This window comes from Thalassophryne amazonica, chromosome 21, assembly GCF_902500255.1.
Source record: "Thalassophryne amazonica chromosome 21, fThaAma1.1, whole genome shotgun sequence".
Lineage (NCBI taxonomy): Eukaryota > Metazoa > Chordata > Actinopteri > Batrachoidiformes > Batrachoididae > Thalassophryne > Thalassophryne amazonica.
In genome coordinates this window covers 28,359,450-28,376,075 of record NC_047123.1, presented here as the reverse complement: position 1 = coordinate 28,376,075, position 16,626 = coordinate 28,359,450, and the positions used below count along the sequence as shown (strand labels likewise).

The 16,626-nt window shown below is 37.9% G+C and overlaps 1 protein-coding gene across 1 annotated transcript; it reads right to left on the bottom strand.

The window, feature by feature from the left end:
- Nucleotides 1–5,362: 5,362 nt before the first annotated feature.
- Nucleotides 5,363–16,326, bottom strand: si:dkey-177p2.18 (phospholipase B1, membrane-associated). The gene is made up of 16 exons (XM_034162222.1): nucleotides 16,260–16,326; nucleotides 15,888–15,952; nucleotides 14,238–14,328; nucleotides 14,095–14,153; nucleotides 13,872–13,939; nucleotides 13,736–13,779; nucleotides 12,740–12,860; nucleotides 11,398–11,449; nucleotides 11,230–11,310; nucleotides 11,086–11,151; nucleotides 10,913–11,004; nucleotides 10,118–10,199; nucleotides 9,903–10,004; nucleotides 9,713–9,808; nucleotides 9,498–9,569; nucleotides 5,363–5,863 (listed from the first exon to the last, which is right to left on the bottom strand). Exons 1-16 carry the CDS (start codon nucleotides 16,315–16,317, stop codon nucleotides 5,726–5,728), a joined length of 1,287 nt encoding a protein of 428 aa, XP_034018113.1. The 5' UTR covers nucleotides 16,318–16,326; the 3' UTR covers nucleotides 5,363–5,725.
- Between the last annotated feature and the right edge of the window lie 300 nt (nucleotides 16,327–16,626).

Here is a 16,626-nt window from a genome sequence, read left to right as displayed (position 1 = left end):
GAAAATGGCCACCATCTCAGATTTCCAAAAGATTGCATAAATCCAATAAATAATGATATTTTCGTGAGATAAAAAGATCTTGGGGTCAATTTGGTGGCCATCGCTTAATTAGGCACCACTTTGGTTTTCACTAATGACGTAAAACAGATCCAATGTAATCAGAGAATTTCAACGCCAAAAGCCATTATCTGTTCAGTCATTCTGGTAGCCATCTTGGAAAATGGCCACCATCTCAGATTTTCAATATATTGCATAAATCCAATAAATAATGACATTTTTGTGAGACAAAGTTTGGGGTCAATTTGGTGGCCATCATGAAATTAGGCACCACCTTGGTTTTCACTAATGCTGTAAAACAGATACAATGTGATCGGAGAATTTCAACGGAAAAAGCAATTATTTGGTCGCTCATTTTGGTAGCCATCTTGGAAAATGGCCACCATCTTAGATTTTCAAAAGGTTGCATAAATCTAGTAAATAATGACATTTTTGTGAGACAAAAAGATTTTGGGGTCAATTTGGTGGCCATCGTTTAATTAGGCACCACCTTGGTTTTCACTAATGCTGTAAAACAGATCCAATGTGATCGGAGAATTTCAAAGCAATTATTTGGTCGGTCATTTTGGTAGCCATCTTGGAAAATGGCCACCATCTCAGATTTTCAAGCGGCCAGTTGACGAGATTTGTTAAGTACTACGTTGGGAAACGTCATGCCAAATTTGGTGCTTGTATCAGCATTTGCACAGTTTTGCTGTAAAATTGATATCATCTGCTCCATTATAATGAATAATGCAAATGCAGTCCAAGATATAAAATATTCATGTGTCCAGCCTATGATTCATCAATAATCCATTGTCCTAATAATTATGGCTTTGGAACATGAGGGGATGATACATAAAATAGGTGTAATTCTGAAATGGTTAAATGTGATATTTTGTTGGTGTACGAAAGAAAAAATACAAAGATTGTGCTACTCTTACACTAAGTGGTTCTAAAGTGACATGGAGCTTGAAATGAGCTTGGTTGTCAGTTTCATTTTGAAAGCCTATAGGTCTGGTGGCCACCAAGGCCACTGCTGGTTGTGCAATAAAATCATTTAATTCAAATACATAATAAAAACATCTCCAGCCTCCACACAAACCCTACCCCAGTCATCTTCTTACTGTGCATTCTGTCTGATATTTAGTGTTGATAATTTGCTGTCTTGCAGTGCTTTTTAATCAGTCAGTCTCTATTTGTAACACAGCTGTGTCTGTGTGTTCAAGCTGTGCTGCCACGTTGAACCAAGCCTTAATTTTGTTTGTCGTCTCTCGACAACATGCACGCGTTGCCAAGTGTGCGATCCTCATGTGAGCAGGTGGCATGAGTGGTTTTAACATGAAAGGACTTCCCCCCCAATAAAGACAACAATCTGTAAGCATTTACACCCCTTATCAATAAAAATATTCAACCTCATTGCTCAGTGCTTTAATAATGTTTCAGTGGGCTTTGAAATACAAGCAGGACAGCAAACAAAGAGGATTATTACATGAAAGCAAACACTACCTAAAAGGAAATTGTACACTGTGATACGTAAGGTACTTTTTAAAAATTATTAAAATATAGACAAGCAAATATTACCTGGTGTATTATTCAGTGTAACACCACAGATATAATACGTAAGATATGTTAATATCTATGTCACTAATCAGCTTCCATCTAGATTTGATGCTACTTAGGGATTAAAAGAACTAAGGTAATGTTCCTCATGGAAAACAGTAAGGACTACAGCAATAACCCAGTGACCTTGACCTTCACCCAAATAGTTGACCTCTGGCTGATCTTGTCAGGACATTTTTGAGATCATAAGTGTTGGGTTGATGAATTCTGAATTATTTCAAGGCAATTTTTAGGTCAACCCTCAATGACAGACCACGTTTGGTAGAAATCAACATAAAGACCTGGGAGTAGGCCATCAAATATATCAAATATGACTTTAACCTCAATGATTGATTGGTTGATCTTTGCCACATTTGGCCTTGTTGGAGAGTTCTAGAACCCATTTCCATATGTGTACCAACGTTCATGCAAACTGGAGTGAAAGCTTAAATCTTCACCTGGACCCCAATGGTTGATGTTTGGCAAGTTTGATCTTCTTGGCCATTTCCAGAACCCACCTCCATATGTGCACCAAGGTTGGTGCAAATCGGACTACACAAACACAAAAAAAATGACCGTTGACCACAACACTTGACTTTTACAGAAAAAAAACACCTTCAATTCGGGGGCTGATGGTCATGCACATATCAAGCTTGGTGGAACTCTACCAAAGGATGCAGAAGGCTTTGAGGAATGAACAGATTAGCAAATTAGGGTAAAAATTATGGACGTTGATGAATGTTGGCCTTCAAGATGTTTCTCCAAAAATCTAAGTGACTTTTTTTGTTTTCTTGAAGAGCAACAAGACATCCATCCATATACATTATGGTTCTAAACATGTTCACTAAAGCTGTATGTGGCATGTACGTATGGAACATCCTAAATCTGTTTGCTCTCTTTTATGTGTTGTGTAAGCAATGTGCACCAGCCTGTGTGAGCTTCTTTGCTCTTTTGTTACTGACACATTCATTAAAAATCAGACAATGAGGTTTCCTTGGCACACGTCTGGACTGTTTGCTGGTTCAAATTTCCTGCTGTGTGGTCAGCAGAGATCACAAAGATCTCATTATGCCTTAAGGGAAACAATAAAGGCCAATCTGCGTCAGAGCCCGATTCCACATTAGTCCTGCGCGCATAAAACACTGACACCTTTGTTTAAACGCAGCCGGCAGTCTGAATGCAACACGGACAATATGAAATTCAAAAGTGGATGAGTACCATTTGAAATTCTATCCGCCGCAATGTCCAAGAGGAATAAAGACACAGCAGCTGCATATATTGTAACCACTTGAATGCATCAGTGAGCAAAAATACAAGCCTTTATACTTATTTTTATTTTATTGCTGATGGATTACAGACCTTGAAATATCCTCCTGAAATTTTCCACTTCACAATGATACTTAAAAACAAAAGACGTGTGCGTAAAGTCCCGCCAAGATCGTGACGTAGGCGGATGACCAAATTGGAACACGTTATCTGTCCCTGCATGGAAGCACAAGGAAATTATGTTTGTTAGATGTGACATGCTGAGTTGATGCACCGCACTGTGAAAGGTAAAAATGGAAGTGGACCACAGCAGCCGTCAACATGGGTGAAAACTGGAAATTTCCACTGTAGAGACATAGATGTATCCAAATCTCAATCTGTAACTATGAGCTGTCCACCCTTAAAGCTACAGTGTGTGGGATTTAGGAGTGTTTATTAGCAGTCGTAGAATACAGCATTCATAAGTCTGCAAATCACCTGCAACATTGTATCGATGTGGTGTCATATCTACACACAGCATAATGCAATCTGCAAGCTCACCACTAGATGACACCAAATCATACACACTGTAGCTTTAAGGACTAAAACTTTAGATGTGCTTCACATGGGTACCGCTCGTGCATATATCAACTTTCCGCTTCCAAGCGTAGATGAGATATAGCCAGAAATCAGATGATCTCAGCATTAATATGCACATTCATTTATGCAAATGTCATAGCAACGCTCATGTTGCAACATGCACTCCGCATGAGGTACCTCTTGTGCAAATATGAGCATTCCACTGGCAAAAATGTGTCAGATATGCCCATAACTGCAAAAAACGTTTGCTCCCCAGTGATTCCACATGATCTTTCTGCCATTCAGTAGAACTGAGATACAAAAAGATTGTTCCCCTCATGAGATTGTATTGAATATATGCACAAAAAGTTTGCACAATTCACCTACTTCCTTCCTCTATCTATATTGTTAACATCTCATGTATAAAATATATCAGTATTGAGTTTGGGTTAGGAAATTTTTTGCATATATCACCCATTGCACAACCTACTCCATATGAGGCACCCATGACGTGAACACCAGCTTTCCAATGTTAAGTACTGGTGAGATATAGCAGAAAAAAATATTTTAAGTTTCCTGCTATGCAAATATCACCAACATCCACTCCACAAGGCCTCCATTTTGAAAATATCAAATTTCCACAGTTCAGTAAGATTGGGATATAGTGATTCCAATAAGATCTTATTGCCCTTAATAACATGCAAATATCTGAAGAGAACTTTTCCAAAACATAAACAGTGTGTCAACACCCTTAGAGTGACCTATATGGTTAATTTTAAGTGTTCAGTATGTATTGATCATGAGTTATTGTTTTCGCAAGGATGTGTCTACTTCTCTAAATAAGACAGCATAATGCGCCACATACTGTGTGCCAAGTTACATGACTTTTAGTTAGTGGTACAGTTTTTTCTTCCTTCTCAAACTCACCTATCAGCTCTATAATCCTTTATATATATATATATTCGAATAATTAGACACTTCACTTTGTCTTTTTTTGTGCTCAATCTAGATTCACAGTAAGACATTTGTGTCAAGATGAAAGTAAAATATTTTTACAAGTTCAACAGACACCATTAAGTGTTATAGAAAAAGTTACTTGTACTGCTTATTTGATAAAACTGTTACTACTTTTTCCTTTAATTATTTGTGCCCTGAAGGGAAAAACCAGAGAAAATGTTAATTCAAAATTTAATTCAATATAATATTTGTCATTTTTGCCACATTTCTCAATGTAATGTAGAGTTGCACCAGGAAGGGCATTAAATGTAAATAAATAAATAAATAAAATAGTGTCAAATATGGTGACCCCAAGAGGAAATAATAATAATAATAATAATAATAATAATAATAATAATAATAATAATAATAATAATAAACAAGGGAGCAGCTAAAGGGACTTATATAATATTTGTCATTCACACCACCACCTTCAAAACGCCTGGAAACATGTTCCAATTTAACATTAGAAAACACCTAAAATAATAAATAAAATACAAATAAAATAAATAAAATATTATAAATTTTATAATAAATGTTATAATATAATATTGTAATATAATAAAATAAAACATTCTGACTCTGTGTAGTGATGTTCTAGCCATGTCATCTGCTTTTGAAAGCCCCAGAAATTTCACTGTGGAGAAAACCAAATAATGTTTGTACTTTGTGGATTAAATTCAATAGTAAGTCCCTTCGGCTGCTCCCTTGTTTGCACTTGGGGTCGCCACAGCAAATCCAAGGTGGATCTGCATGTTGAATTGGCACAGGTTTTACGCCAGATGCCCTTGCTGATGCAACTCCACATTACATGGAGAAATGTGGCAGGGGTGGGATTTGAACCCGGAACCTTCTGAACTGAAACCAAGCGCACTAACCACTTGGCCACCACCCCTGCGTGAATTAAATTCAATCAAGTCTTGAAACAAAGGTCAGAACTTCCAGGTCACAGCTGCACAGGTGACCTGTTTCCTCTAGTCATCACGATGACACCAGAGTAAACAGTTCTGTTTCATTTTCTGGGTGATCTTCTAAAGCTACTGTCGCCATCTAGTGTGGATAGATGCAATTGCAGAAACCACCCCTCCATCTCTCACTCCAAGAATTAACACTGTAGTTACTATATCATACAAAGTCATCTTATTTTAGAAGCAGATATATTTGAAAATATTGCAACCTGAATTATAAATCTTCTTTCATATTGTAAAATGATCTTATTTTGCCAATTAAATGCATGATCCCAAGTGGAGTTATCATTTTTTATAAGTTAAAAATCCATAAATTCTCCAAATCCCAGAGGGAGCAGGAGGAGCAGGGTGACAGCTGCCTGCGAGGGAGCACCAGACGGGAGAGGAGCCGTGCCGGATCCGGCTGCTATGGGGCGGGTGAAGATGTACGGGTGATCCTGGAAGTGGGACACACAGCACGTGGATTTAGTTTGAGTTTTTGGGTGCAGAACGACATGAAAACTGACAAGGTCATTTTAAAATGTATTTTATGATTCAGAGGAAAATATCTTTGAGACAGTAGGAAGGATTCATTTAAGCCTGGGGGATGTTTCAGATCTTGATGTCGCTCGGGCTCTTCTGGAACCCAGCAACATATGTGTGACACATTTGGTGCAAATCTGAGGGAAACCTTTGACCCCAATTATTTTGACCTCAATGATTGACCTTAGGGAATTTTGATGTCACCTGGGCACTTCCAGAACCTTCCTATGTGTGCCACGTTTGGTGGACAACATTGTGAAGTAACACCTTTTTTTTTAAAACCACAACACTCATGTTTGTATTGTGTTTTTTTTTTTTTTTTAATTATTGTTATTTGTGAGGTGTTGTAATCTACTTTATTTATTTATTTATTTATTTGCAGTGTACTGTCAGCAAATTTCATTTTTCATTTATTGCATGTTACTGGTAATTTGATTTATTTATTCATTTTTAGAAAATTTGTAGCAATTTTCTACTTCATTTATGGAACATTTGCAGGAATTTTTAGCATTGTGTTGTCAGTAATTTGTATGATTTTTACATTGTGTTATGGTAAAATTGCAACTTTTAACATTTTTATTGTGATGTCAGAGATTTGCATGATTTTTACATTGTGTTATGGGAAAACGGCAACTTTTAACATTTTAACTGTGATGTCAGAGTGTGGCATGATTTTTACATTGTGTTATGGGAAAACGGCAACTTTTAAGATTTTTATTGTGATGTCAGAGATTTGCATGATTTTTACATTGTGTTATGGAAAAACGGCAACTTTTAACATTTTTATTGTGATGTCAGAGATTTGCACGATTTTTACATTGTCTTATGGGAAAACGGCAACTTTTAACATTTTTATTGTGATGTCAGAGATTTGCACAATTTTTACATTGTCTTATGGGAAAACGGCAACTTTTAACATTTTTATTGTGATGTCAGAGATTTGCACGGTTTTTACATTGTGTTATGGGAAAACGGCAACTTTTAACATTTTAACTGTGATGTCAGAGATTTGCACGATTTTTACATTGTGTTATGGGAAAACGGCAACTTTTAACATTTTAACTGTGATGTCAGAGATTTGCACGATTTTTACATTGTGTTATGGGAAAACGGCAACTTTTAACATTTTAACTGTGATGTCAGAGATTTGCACGATTTTTACATTGTCTTATGGGAAAACGGCAACTTTTAACATTTTAACTGTGATGTCAGAGATTTGCACGATTTTTACATTGTCTTATGGGAAAACGGCAACTTTTAACATTTTTATTGTGATGTCAGAGATTTGCACGATTTTTACATTGTCTTATGGGAAAACGGCAACTTTTAACATTTTTATTGTGATGTCAGAGATTTGCACGATTTTTACATTGTCTTATGGGAAAACGGCAACTTTTAACATTTTTATTGTGATGTCAGAGATTTGCACGATTTTTACATTGTCTTATGGGAAAACGGCAACTTTTAACATTTTTATTGTGATGTCAGAGATTTGCACGGTTTTTACATTGTGTTATGGGAAAACGGCAACTTTTAACATTTTAACTGTGATGTCAGAGATTTGCACGATTTTTACATTGTGTTATGGGAAAACGGCAACTTTTAACATTTTAACTGTGATGTCAGAGATTTGCACGATTTTTACATTGTGTTATGGGAAAACGGCAACTTTTAACATTTTAACTGTGATGTCAGAGATTTGCACGATTTTTACATTGTCTTATGGGAAAACGGCAACTTTTAACATTTTAACTGTGATGTCAGAGATTTGCACGATTTTTACATTGTCTTATGGGAAAACGGCAACTTTTAACATTTTATTGTGATGTCAGAGATTTGCACGATTTTTACATTGTCTTATGGGAAAACGGCAACTTTTAACATTTTTATTGTGATGTCAGAGATTTGCACGATTTTTACATTGTCTTATGGGAAAACGGCAACTTTTAACATTTTTATTGTGATGTCAGAGATTTGCACGATTTTTACATTGTCTTATGGGAAAACGGCAACTTTTAACATTTTTATTGTGATGTCAGAGATTTGCACGATTTTTACATTGTCTTATGGGAAAACGGCAACTTTTAACATTTTTATTGTGATGTCAGAGATTTGCACGATTTTTACATTGTCTTATGGGAAAACGGCAACTTTTAACATTTTTATTGTGATGTCAGAGATTTGCACGGTTTTTACATTGTGTTATGGGAAAACGGCAACTTTTAACATTTTTATTGTGATGTCAGAGATTTGCACGATTTTTACATTGTGTTATGGGAAAACGGCAACTTTTAACATTTTTATTGTGATGTCAGAGATTTGCATGATTTTTACATTGTGTTATGGGAAAACGGCAACTTTTAACATTTTTATTGTGATGTCAGAGATTTGCATGATTTTTACATTGTGTTATGGGAAAACGGCAACTTTTAACATTTTTATTGTGATGTCAGAGATTTGCATGATTTTTACATTGTCTTATGGGAAAACGGCAACTTTTAACATTTTTATTGTGATGTCAGAGATTTGCATGGTTTTTACATTGTGTTATGGGAAAATGGCAACTTTTAACATTTTAACTGTGATGTCAGAGATTTGCATGATTTTTACATTGTCTTATGGGAAAACGGCAACTTTTAACATTTTTATTGTGATGTCAGAGATTTGCATGGTTTTTACATTGTGTTATGGGAAAACTGCAACTTTTAACATTTTTATTGTGATGTCAGAGATTTGCATGGTTTTTACATTGTGTTATGGGAAAACGGCAACTTTTAACATTTTTATTGTGATGTCAGAGAGTTGCATGATTTTTACATTGTGTTATGGTAAAATTGCAACTTTTAACATTTTAACTGTGATGTCAGAGAGTTGCATGATTTTTACATTGTGTTATGGGAAAACTGCAACTTTTAACATTTTAACTGTGATGTCAGAGAGTTGCATGATTTTTACATTGTGTTATGGGAAAACTGCAACTTTTAACATTTTAACTGTGATGTCAGAGAGTTGCATGATTTTTACATTGGAAAATTGTGTTGTCAGCATGTTCTTTTGTCACTTTTGTCATTGTGTTTGTCACTTCATCACTTCCTGGTCATGTTGTGGCCTTTCTCTGCCTCTGTACTAACGTGTATATATATATATATATATATATATATATATATATATATATATATATATATATATATATATATATATATATATCAAATCAGTTGGAAAAAATGAGACCAGGTTTAGTTGGAGTCGACGCTGAAGTGTCAGATGTCTGAGTTTGCCTGAATGCATCATCACCCTGCTGTCTTGGGAAAACGATTAAAGGCCAAGAATATGCACTGTGCCTGATTATCGACATGCATACAATCAATCAATACAATCAATAAAACTTTCAAAACTGATTAATTTACATGATGCAATGAAATGCGCTCAATTTTGCCCTTTTTTAAAATGCTTTTTTCCACTCAGAGTGTATGAAGAGCTCTGAAGCCTGATGTTACTGCAGCCGACATGATCCTGCAGGTCCAGAAAGAAGGTCTGCAAGTGTCTTACCAGAGGAGGACAGATGAGACTTATGGGATCAGAGAAGCTGCTTACAATCATCTTCCCTCCCTCAGGTTGGAACTGTGAGCACCAGACAGGAACACACAGTGAGTTCTGACCACGCGGGGGTTTAGGGTTTGACATAATACACAGTTTGCATAATACATGCTTCTTTGTTTTCATTCTTTTTCTGTCTGGTTTGATGAAGTAAAATCAGCATTCACCATGTTGTTCCACAGTCCTTTGGCCAGCTCCTCGTGTCCCTTTATGGTGAAGTGGAAGCAGTCGTGAGTGAAGAAGGTCATGTCGAGCTTCCCGTTCTGCTCAGAGAGACCAAACACAAACAGACAGTGGGTGAGGATTTTCAGACTCGCCGCAACAAAGCCGTCAAAGTTCACCGACGGGTGGATTAACCGGGAGGCGCGGCGGGTCGGCGTGTTTCAGAAAGGGCTGCAGGATGACGGCAAAGTCGTCTTTGAAGAAACGGCCGCTGTGCAGCAGCTCCTCGAGTCTTCTCTGTGGACAGATGGGACATTAAAAAAAAACTGACTTTCTGCAGGTTTTCTCCCACTGATGCTGATTTCACACAAACCAACATAATTCATCTGCATCTGCAATTTAAACTGCACCTGGAACTCCAGATTGACTCCTACAAGCTCCCGTAGTTCAGGAGACCTGGGGACCGGCTCTATGAGGCAGGAGCAGAAAGACCTAAATGAAGCAAGGTGGCACACAAAACAAGACACAAAAATCTGTGAGATTAAAGTAAGACACAAAAGAAAATCTGAATATTGGAATAAAAAAAATCAAATAAATAGAATTTAACATGAGAAGATGGAATCAAACTACAAACAAAATAGTTTGCTGGTTTTCAAACTGATGGACGGGACCATTTTGGGGTCATAGACTTTCCAAAAGGGTGCAGGGCCATCTAGTGGGGGAAATGTGAACTGCAACTAAAAATCAAATAAAGCTTATTCATATACAGGATAAAAAGAAAAAAGAACAAAACAAAAAGATCATGGTCAGACATGAAATAAATTAAAATTGGCTTCTTCATTTATTGATTTTGTTGCTATTTTCCATATTATTCAGTTTGCATTTTCAAGTCTAAAGTCTTCTGTGGTCCACTCAAAGTGTGTTTGTGTATATAACAGGAAATGAAATTGTTTTATTTTTAAATTAATATTTTAATGAATAAAAATTTAATAAATAAATAGTTTAATTTCATGTACTGACTTCTCATGGCCCACCTAGTACTGTAATAATAAGCAAGCAAAACAAACATCCTTTTTTTTGTTCTAATGATGCATCAAAGTTCACCAAAGTTTAATCGCGTTATCCTCATGATATGCCCTTTTCATCTGAAGGGTTACAAACTGATAACATTTATCATATTAAGAGTGTGGAGGGGGTGGGGTCACCGCTGGAGGAGACAACCAGGGGTTGGCTTCTGCACCTCCCTCAGAGTCTGCATGGGCAGGATCTGGACCACATTAATGATCAAACGGGGAACCTGAAGAACAACGCAGACAAACTCTGACACCCAATAATAATAATAATAATGATGCATTCAATGCCAAAGATAAATCATTACCTCATTCATCAGCATTTCCAAGGAAATGGTGACATAGTGAATGAAGTTATCCACTGAGAAAAGAGCCTGGAAAGAACACAGAGACTCTGCAGTCTGACTGTGAGATGTTTCATTTTTAATGTCTCAAAGGAGACAAAAGCAGACCTTGTCTTTGCAGTAGTCACAGATGTCGTTCATGCCCATGAGAATAGTCAAAAGCTTCCAGTCCTCTTCAAACTTCACACTCTTCAGGGAATAGACGGATACACAGATTTTAAAGACAACTTTAGGAACACGTACTGTATGAATACACACACAGAGAGGGTGATGTACCTCATGACCTCTTAGCGTGTCAATCAAATGTCTCGTCTGGCTCGGGAGATTGCTAAAAAAAAAAAAAGCAGACAGCAAGTGTCACTTTAAAAGCGTTGTTAATAAATAAGTAGACTATGTGAAAAGTACGTATATGTCATACCTTGATGTGTGAATGTCATTAGCAATTCATGTCAAACATTCCCAAAGTCTCAGTTCTCTAAACGCACAGGAGAAAATCTTTGGACATGAGCGAAACTTCAGCCTGACCTGTGATCCTGATCACTCATCTTTGATCACATTCTTGATCTTTGATCACAATTGGTGACCTTTGAGCCTCATCACTGACCTTTGACAATCAGGCTAATCTTTGATTATGATTTCTAAATTTTGATCCCATTTGCGAAACTTTGATCCTGATGTCTGACATTTGATCCTCAAAGCTGATCTTTTATTGTGATGATTAAACTTTGATTCTGGCCTTTAACCTTTGATCCTAACTGAACTTTGATTTTGATAACTAAAGTTTGATCCTTGTCTGTGGCCTTTCATCTGCAAATGTGATTTTTTTATTATGACACTTAAGCTTTGATCCTTATTGCTGAGCTTTGATTCTCAAAGCTAATGTTTGATTGTGACAACTAAACTTTGATCCTGGTCTCAGACCTTTTATCGACATGGTGATTCTTGACTATGATTACTCAACTTTGATCCTGACCACTGAACATTCATCCTGGTCTCAGACCTTTTATCAGCAAAGTGATTCTTGGTTATGATTACTAATCTTTTATCCTGACCACTGAACTTTGATCCTGGTCTCAGACCATTTATATTCATGGTGATTCTTGACTATAATTACTAATCTTTTATCCTGACCACTGAACTTTGATCCTGGTCTCAGAGCATTTATATTCATGGTGATTCTTGACTATGTTTACTAATCTTTGATCCTGATCACTGAACTTTGATCGTGGTCTCAGACCTTTTATACATATTGTGATTCTTGACTATGATTTATAAATTTGATCCTGGCCTCTGAACTCTGATTCTGGTCTCAGGCCTTTTATCGACAAGGTAATTCTTGATTGACTGCTAAACTTTGATTCTGTCTGCTGAACTTTAAACCTGTTCTCTGACCTTTGATCCTCAGTGCTGATCTTTGATTATGGTAATTGAACTTTGATCCTGATCTCTGACCTTTGATCTTACCACTGTTAAACTTCAATCCCGATCTCCTTTTGTTTCTGATTGCTGACCTTTGATCCTGCTTTATTCGGGAACACTGACCAGGAACAGTCTCTCTGCGTTAATTGTTTCCATGGAAATTGCGGTGTGTACTGAAGCCATGTCGATCAGCACTCACAAAGTGTTGTGTCCTGTCACCGCCAGGTTGAAGCCTGTTTCACGAATGTGAGCCTGCATCCCGTGAACAGTTTTTCCAGGAGCAGCACCAACCAGACTGGGATTGAACAGTTTGATGATATCTAAACACACACAGGTGGGAAAAGAAATGAACAATAATCTGAACTTTCTCTGGAAGTCGTGGAATAAAGAAATCATATGATAATTTGAGCAACATTAGTCTGTGTATGCCTTTACTCATTCCAGCTCCTTTGGGCAGCTTCCACAAATTTTGATATGTGGATGACAATCAACTCCAAAATTGCCCTAAAAAGGTTGTTTTATGTATTTATTTTTAAGGTCATGGTCATTGATGTCAGAGGACAAAATTTGGGCTTTCCATCCTTTGTTCAACAAACATGGCACACATAGGTAGGGTCTGGAATTCCCCAGGTGACATTAAATTTACCAAAGGTCAATTACTGGGGTCAAGGTCAATGGGTTCAATGGTCAAAAATCAAAGTTTTTCAGTCTGATTTAAACCAAACATGGTACACATATATAAGTCAGTTCTGGAATTGCCCAAGTAAGATCAGATTTACCAAAGGTCAGTCATTGGAGTCAAGCTCTTTGGGTTAACACATCAAAAATTTTCACTCTCATGTCCACCAAAATTTGGCACACATAAATTACCAAAGCTCGATCATTGAGCTCAAGGTCATGTCTGCTTGTCTCTTTGTTGGTCTATTCCTCCCAGGTAATTTCACTGATTTTGATCCAACTTGGAATGTTGGAATGTTTCAGCCCAAAACTGCCCTTAAAAGAATTCATTTTGGCAAAGCTCAAGGTCAAGGAATTTCATCTTCAACTCTTATTGGACCAAATGTGGCACACATTTAGATGGATTGCAGAATTGCCCGGGCACAGGTCAGTGATTTGGGGTGAAGGTCAATTTCACTGGGATAGACTATTAGTACTACTTCCTAGTTCAGAGGAAGTGGAGAAGGAAGTCGCTTACTTCCCAAAGTAATGACATCTTGAAAGGATCCATAACCTCCGATGCTGAAAGATGACGAATAAAACAGGAGCCACATCAACAAACAGTAACCCGAAACACAGATCAATTACAGATTTATAGAAAAGGTTTCCATCACCTCCACGACACGTGACGGAACTCAATAGGAATCCCGAGCACTGTGGTAGCGTTAGCGCCAATGGCTGTCTGAAAACACAACACAGCATAGATCAGGGGGGACCTCAATGTCAAGCATGGACAGTCTGGTGTTTGACAAAATTAAATGTGATTTTTTTTTTTTTCCCCCTCTCATTTTCTTAAAGAACATGAACATTTTTCCAAATCAAGTGAAAACCACCTACTGTCAGAGAATCACCCAAAGCAGCGATGACTTTGATGTCTGCTGCTTTCACAAATTCAACTAGAAAGAAAAAAAGAAGAAGAAAATGTTGGAAGAAAGACAAGGTGTCATTTCAGGGATGATCCCGATGAGATGTTGACAGACCTGACGTGGGGATGGAGGGAGACGGGTTCATGTCCGGACACTGGAACGCGGGATGTTTAAAGCTCACCGGCCTGGTTTTCTCTGGAAACTCCTGCAGGACACACAAGAGAGAATTTGGGGCACAAACAGTGACATCTTGTGAAAGATCTTTTCTCCTAATTGCTGATCTTTGATCATGGCATTTAATGTTTGATCCTGTACGCTGATCTTTGATAATGACTAAAATTTAATCCTGTTCATTGAGCTATGTTTCTGATTGTTCAACTGTCATCCTGCTCTTTGCTCCTAATTACTCATCTGTGACGATGTTCTTTATATTTCATCCTGATTCCTGAACTTTGATTCTGACGGCTAATCTTTGATTATGATGACTAAACTTTTATACTGTTCAGTGACCTTTGTTTCTGACTCCCGAAGTGTGACTCTGGCCTTTGCTCCTGATTACTCATCTTTGATGATGTTCTTGATCTTTGATGCTAATTGCTGAACTTTAATCCTCAGCTCTGGCTTTTGATCCCAAAGGTCCTGAATGTTGATCCTTGATTACAATAACTAATCCTATTCATTGACCTTTGTTACTGATTGCTGAACTGTTATCTTGGTCTTTGTTCTTAATTATTCAATTTTGAGGACGCTCTCGATCTTTGATGTTCTTGCCTTTGATCCAAAACGGCTGATCTTTGATTAGGATTACATAATTGTGATGCCGGTCACTGACCTTTGCTTCTGATTGCTGATCTTGAGCTTGCTGAACTTTTATGCTAATCTTTTGACTTTGATCCAAAAGACTGATCTTTGATTAGGATTACTAAACTTTGATCCTGGTCACAGAGCTTTGCTTCTGATTGCTGATCTTGAGCTTGCTGAACTTTGATGCTAATCTTTTGACTTTGATCCAAAAGACTGATCTTTGATCAGGATTACTAAACTTTGATCCTGGTCACTGAGCTTTGCTTCTGATTACTGAACTGCGATCCTGAATGGACACTTTGAATCTTGCCCATTCTGGTTCAATGCCCCCAACCTCTTGGGCAGTGGGCTCCTCCAGATGTTCCACGTTCACCCTCCACTATCCGTTTATGTTTACCAGGTCTGTCCAAAGTCCCCCCTCACTCTCTGATCCAACTCACCAGCAGATGGTGATCAGTTGACAGCTCTGCCCCTCTGTTCACCCGAGTGTCCAGAACATGAAGCCTCAGATCAGATGATATGATGACAAAATTAATCACTGACCTTCAGCTGAGGCTGCTTTGATACTATGTACACTTATGGATAGTCCATAACTAGCAGAGATGCCCATTAACAAACAACCACTCAGGTTTAAATCAGGGAGGCCGTTCCTCCCAATCTTAGTTATGTGTCTTAGTTATTGCCCACGTGTGCGTTGAAGTCCCATCGGAGCCTCATGCACGACTCCAAGAAGGCTGAACACTCCAAACGGCTGTTCGGTTCATACGCACAAACAACAGTCAGAGCTGCGCCACCACCTAAAGGTGCAGGGAGAAGACCCTCTCATCTACCCTCTCATCTACCGGGGTAAAGTCGAACATATTCTGTGAGGTTGTGCTAAAACAAAATGGTCCATCCATCAGTAAATCCCGTATCCCCCAAAACAGCAGTTGTTGATGTACACGTGTGTGTGTGTTGTACCTTGTTCAGAGCCTCCTTGGTATAATGTCTGATACCCTCCTCGTACTCCCGCCACCACTCACTGCCTGAAAGTCACAGAGTGGTTATCTGACATGTGATTTTCAAACTCAATGTCAAAACCGTTTTCAGTTCTGTGCATCTCATTTTCTGCCCTAAAATGAGATCTTATCTTATGCATTTTTATGTGCAAAGTAAAAATGGAATCAGATTACTTCTCAGGTGAGGGAGATTACTCTTTGAAAAAGGCATTTGGAGCTTTTAAAGTAACTCTCCTGAGCCTGACTATAAACAATCTGGCTCAAAAAGAAAGAAAAAAAAGAAGCCGCGACTTGAAGGCCGCCAGTTTGGCGTCGTGCTTGTTCTAGCACTTACCTTTGACAGAGTGGGACGCGAGCACACATGTGGCCACGGCCATCCAAATCCACTCCATAGTGATGTGTGGGGGCCAGCTGACGGGTCGACCCTGCACAGCGCACAATGGGACGCACATTTTTACAGCACTGTCACTTTATGTCGTTCGGCCTCCGCGGGCCAGTCACATAATGCGTGCATCACATACACAAACACTGCATTTTTAACCGTTTGTCAGCACTAAAGCCCAGTATATATGATTTTATAGAATAAAAGAGGCTGTAGTTATCAAGCAGGAGAAACAGCTGTTGTATGTTTGCTACTTAAAGCTGCAGTGTGCATCATTTATTTATTTTTTAACATGAATGGAATGGGCCTGTTCATTAGT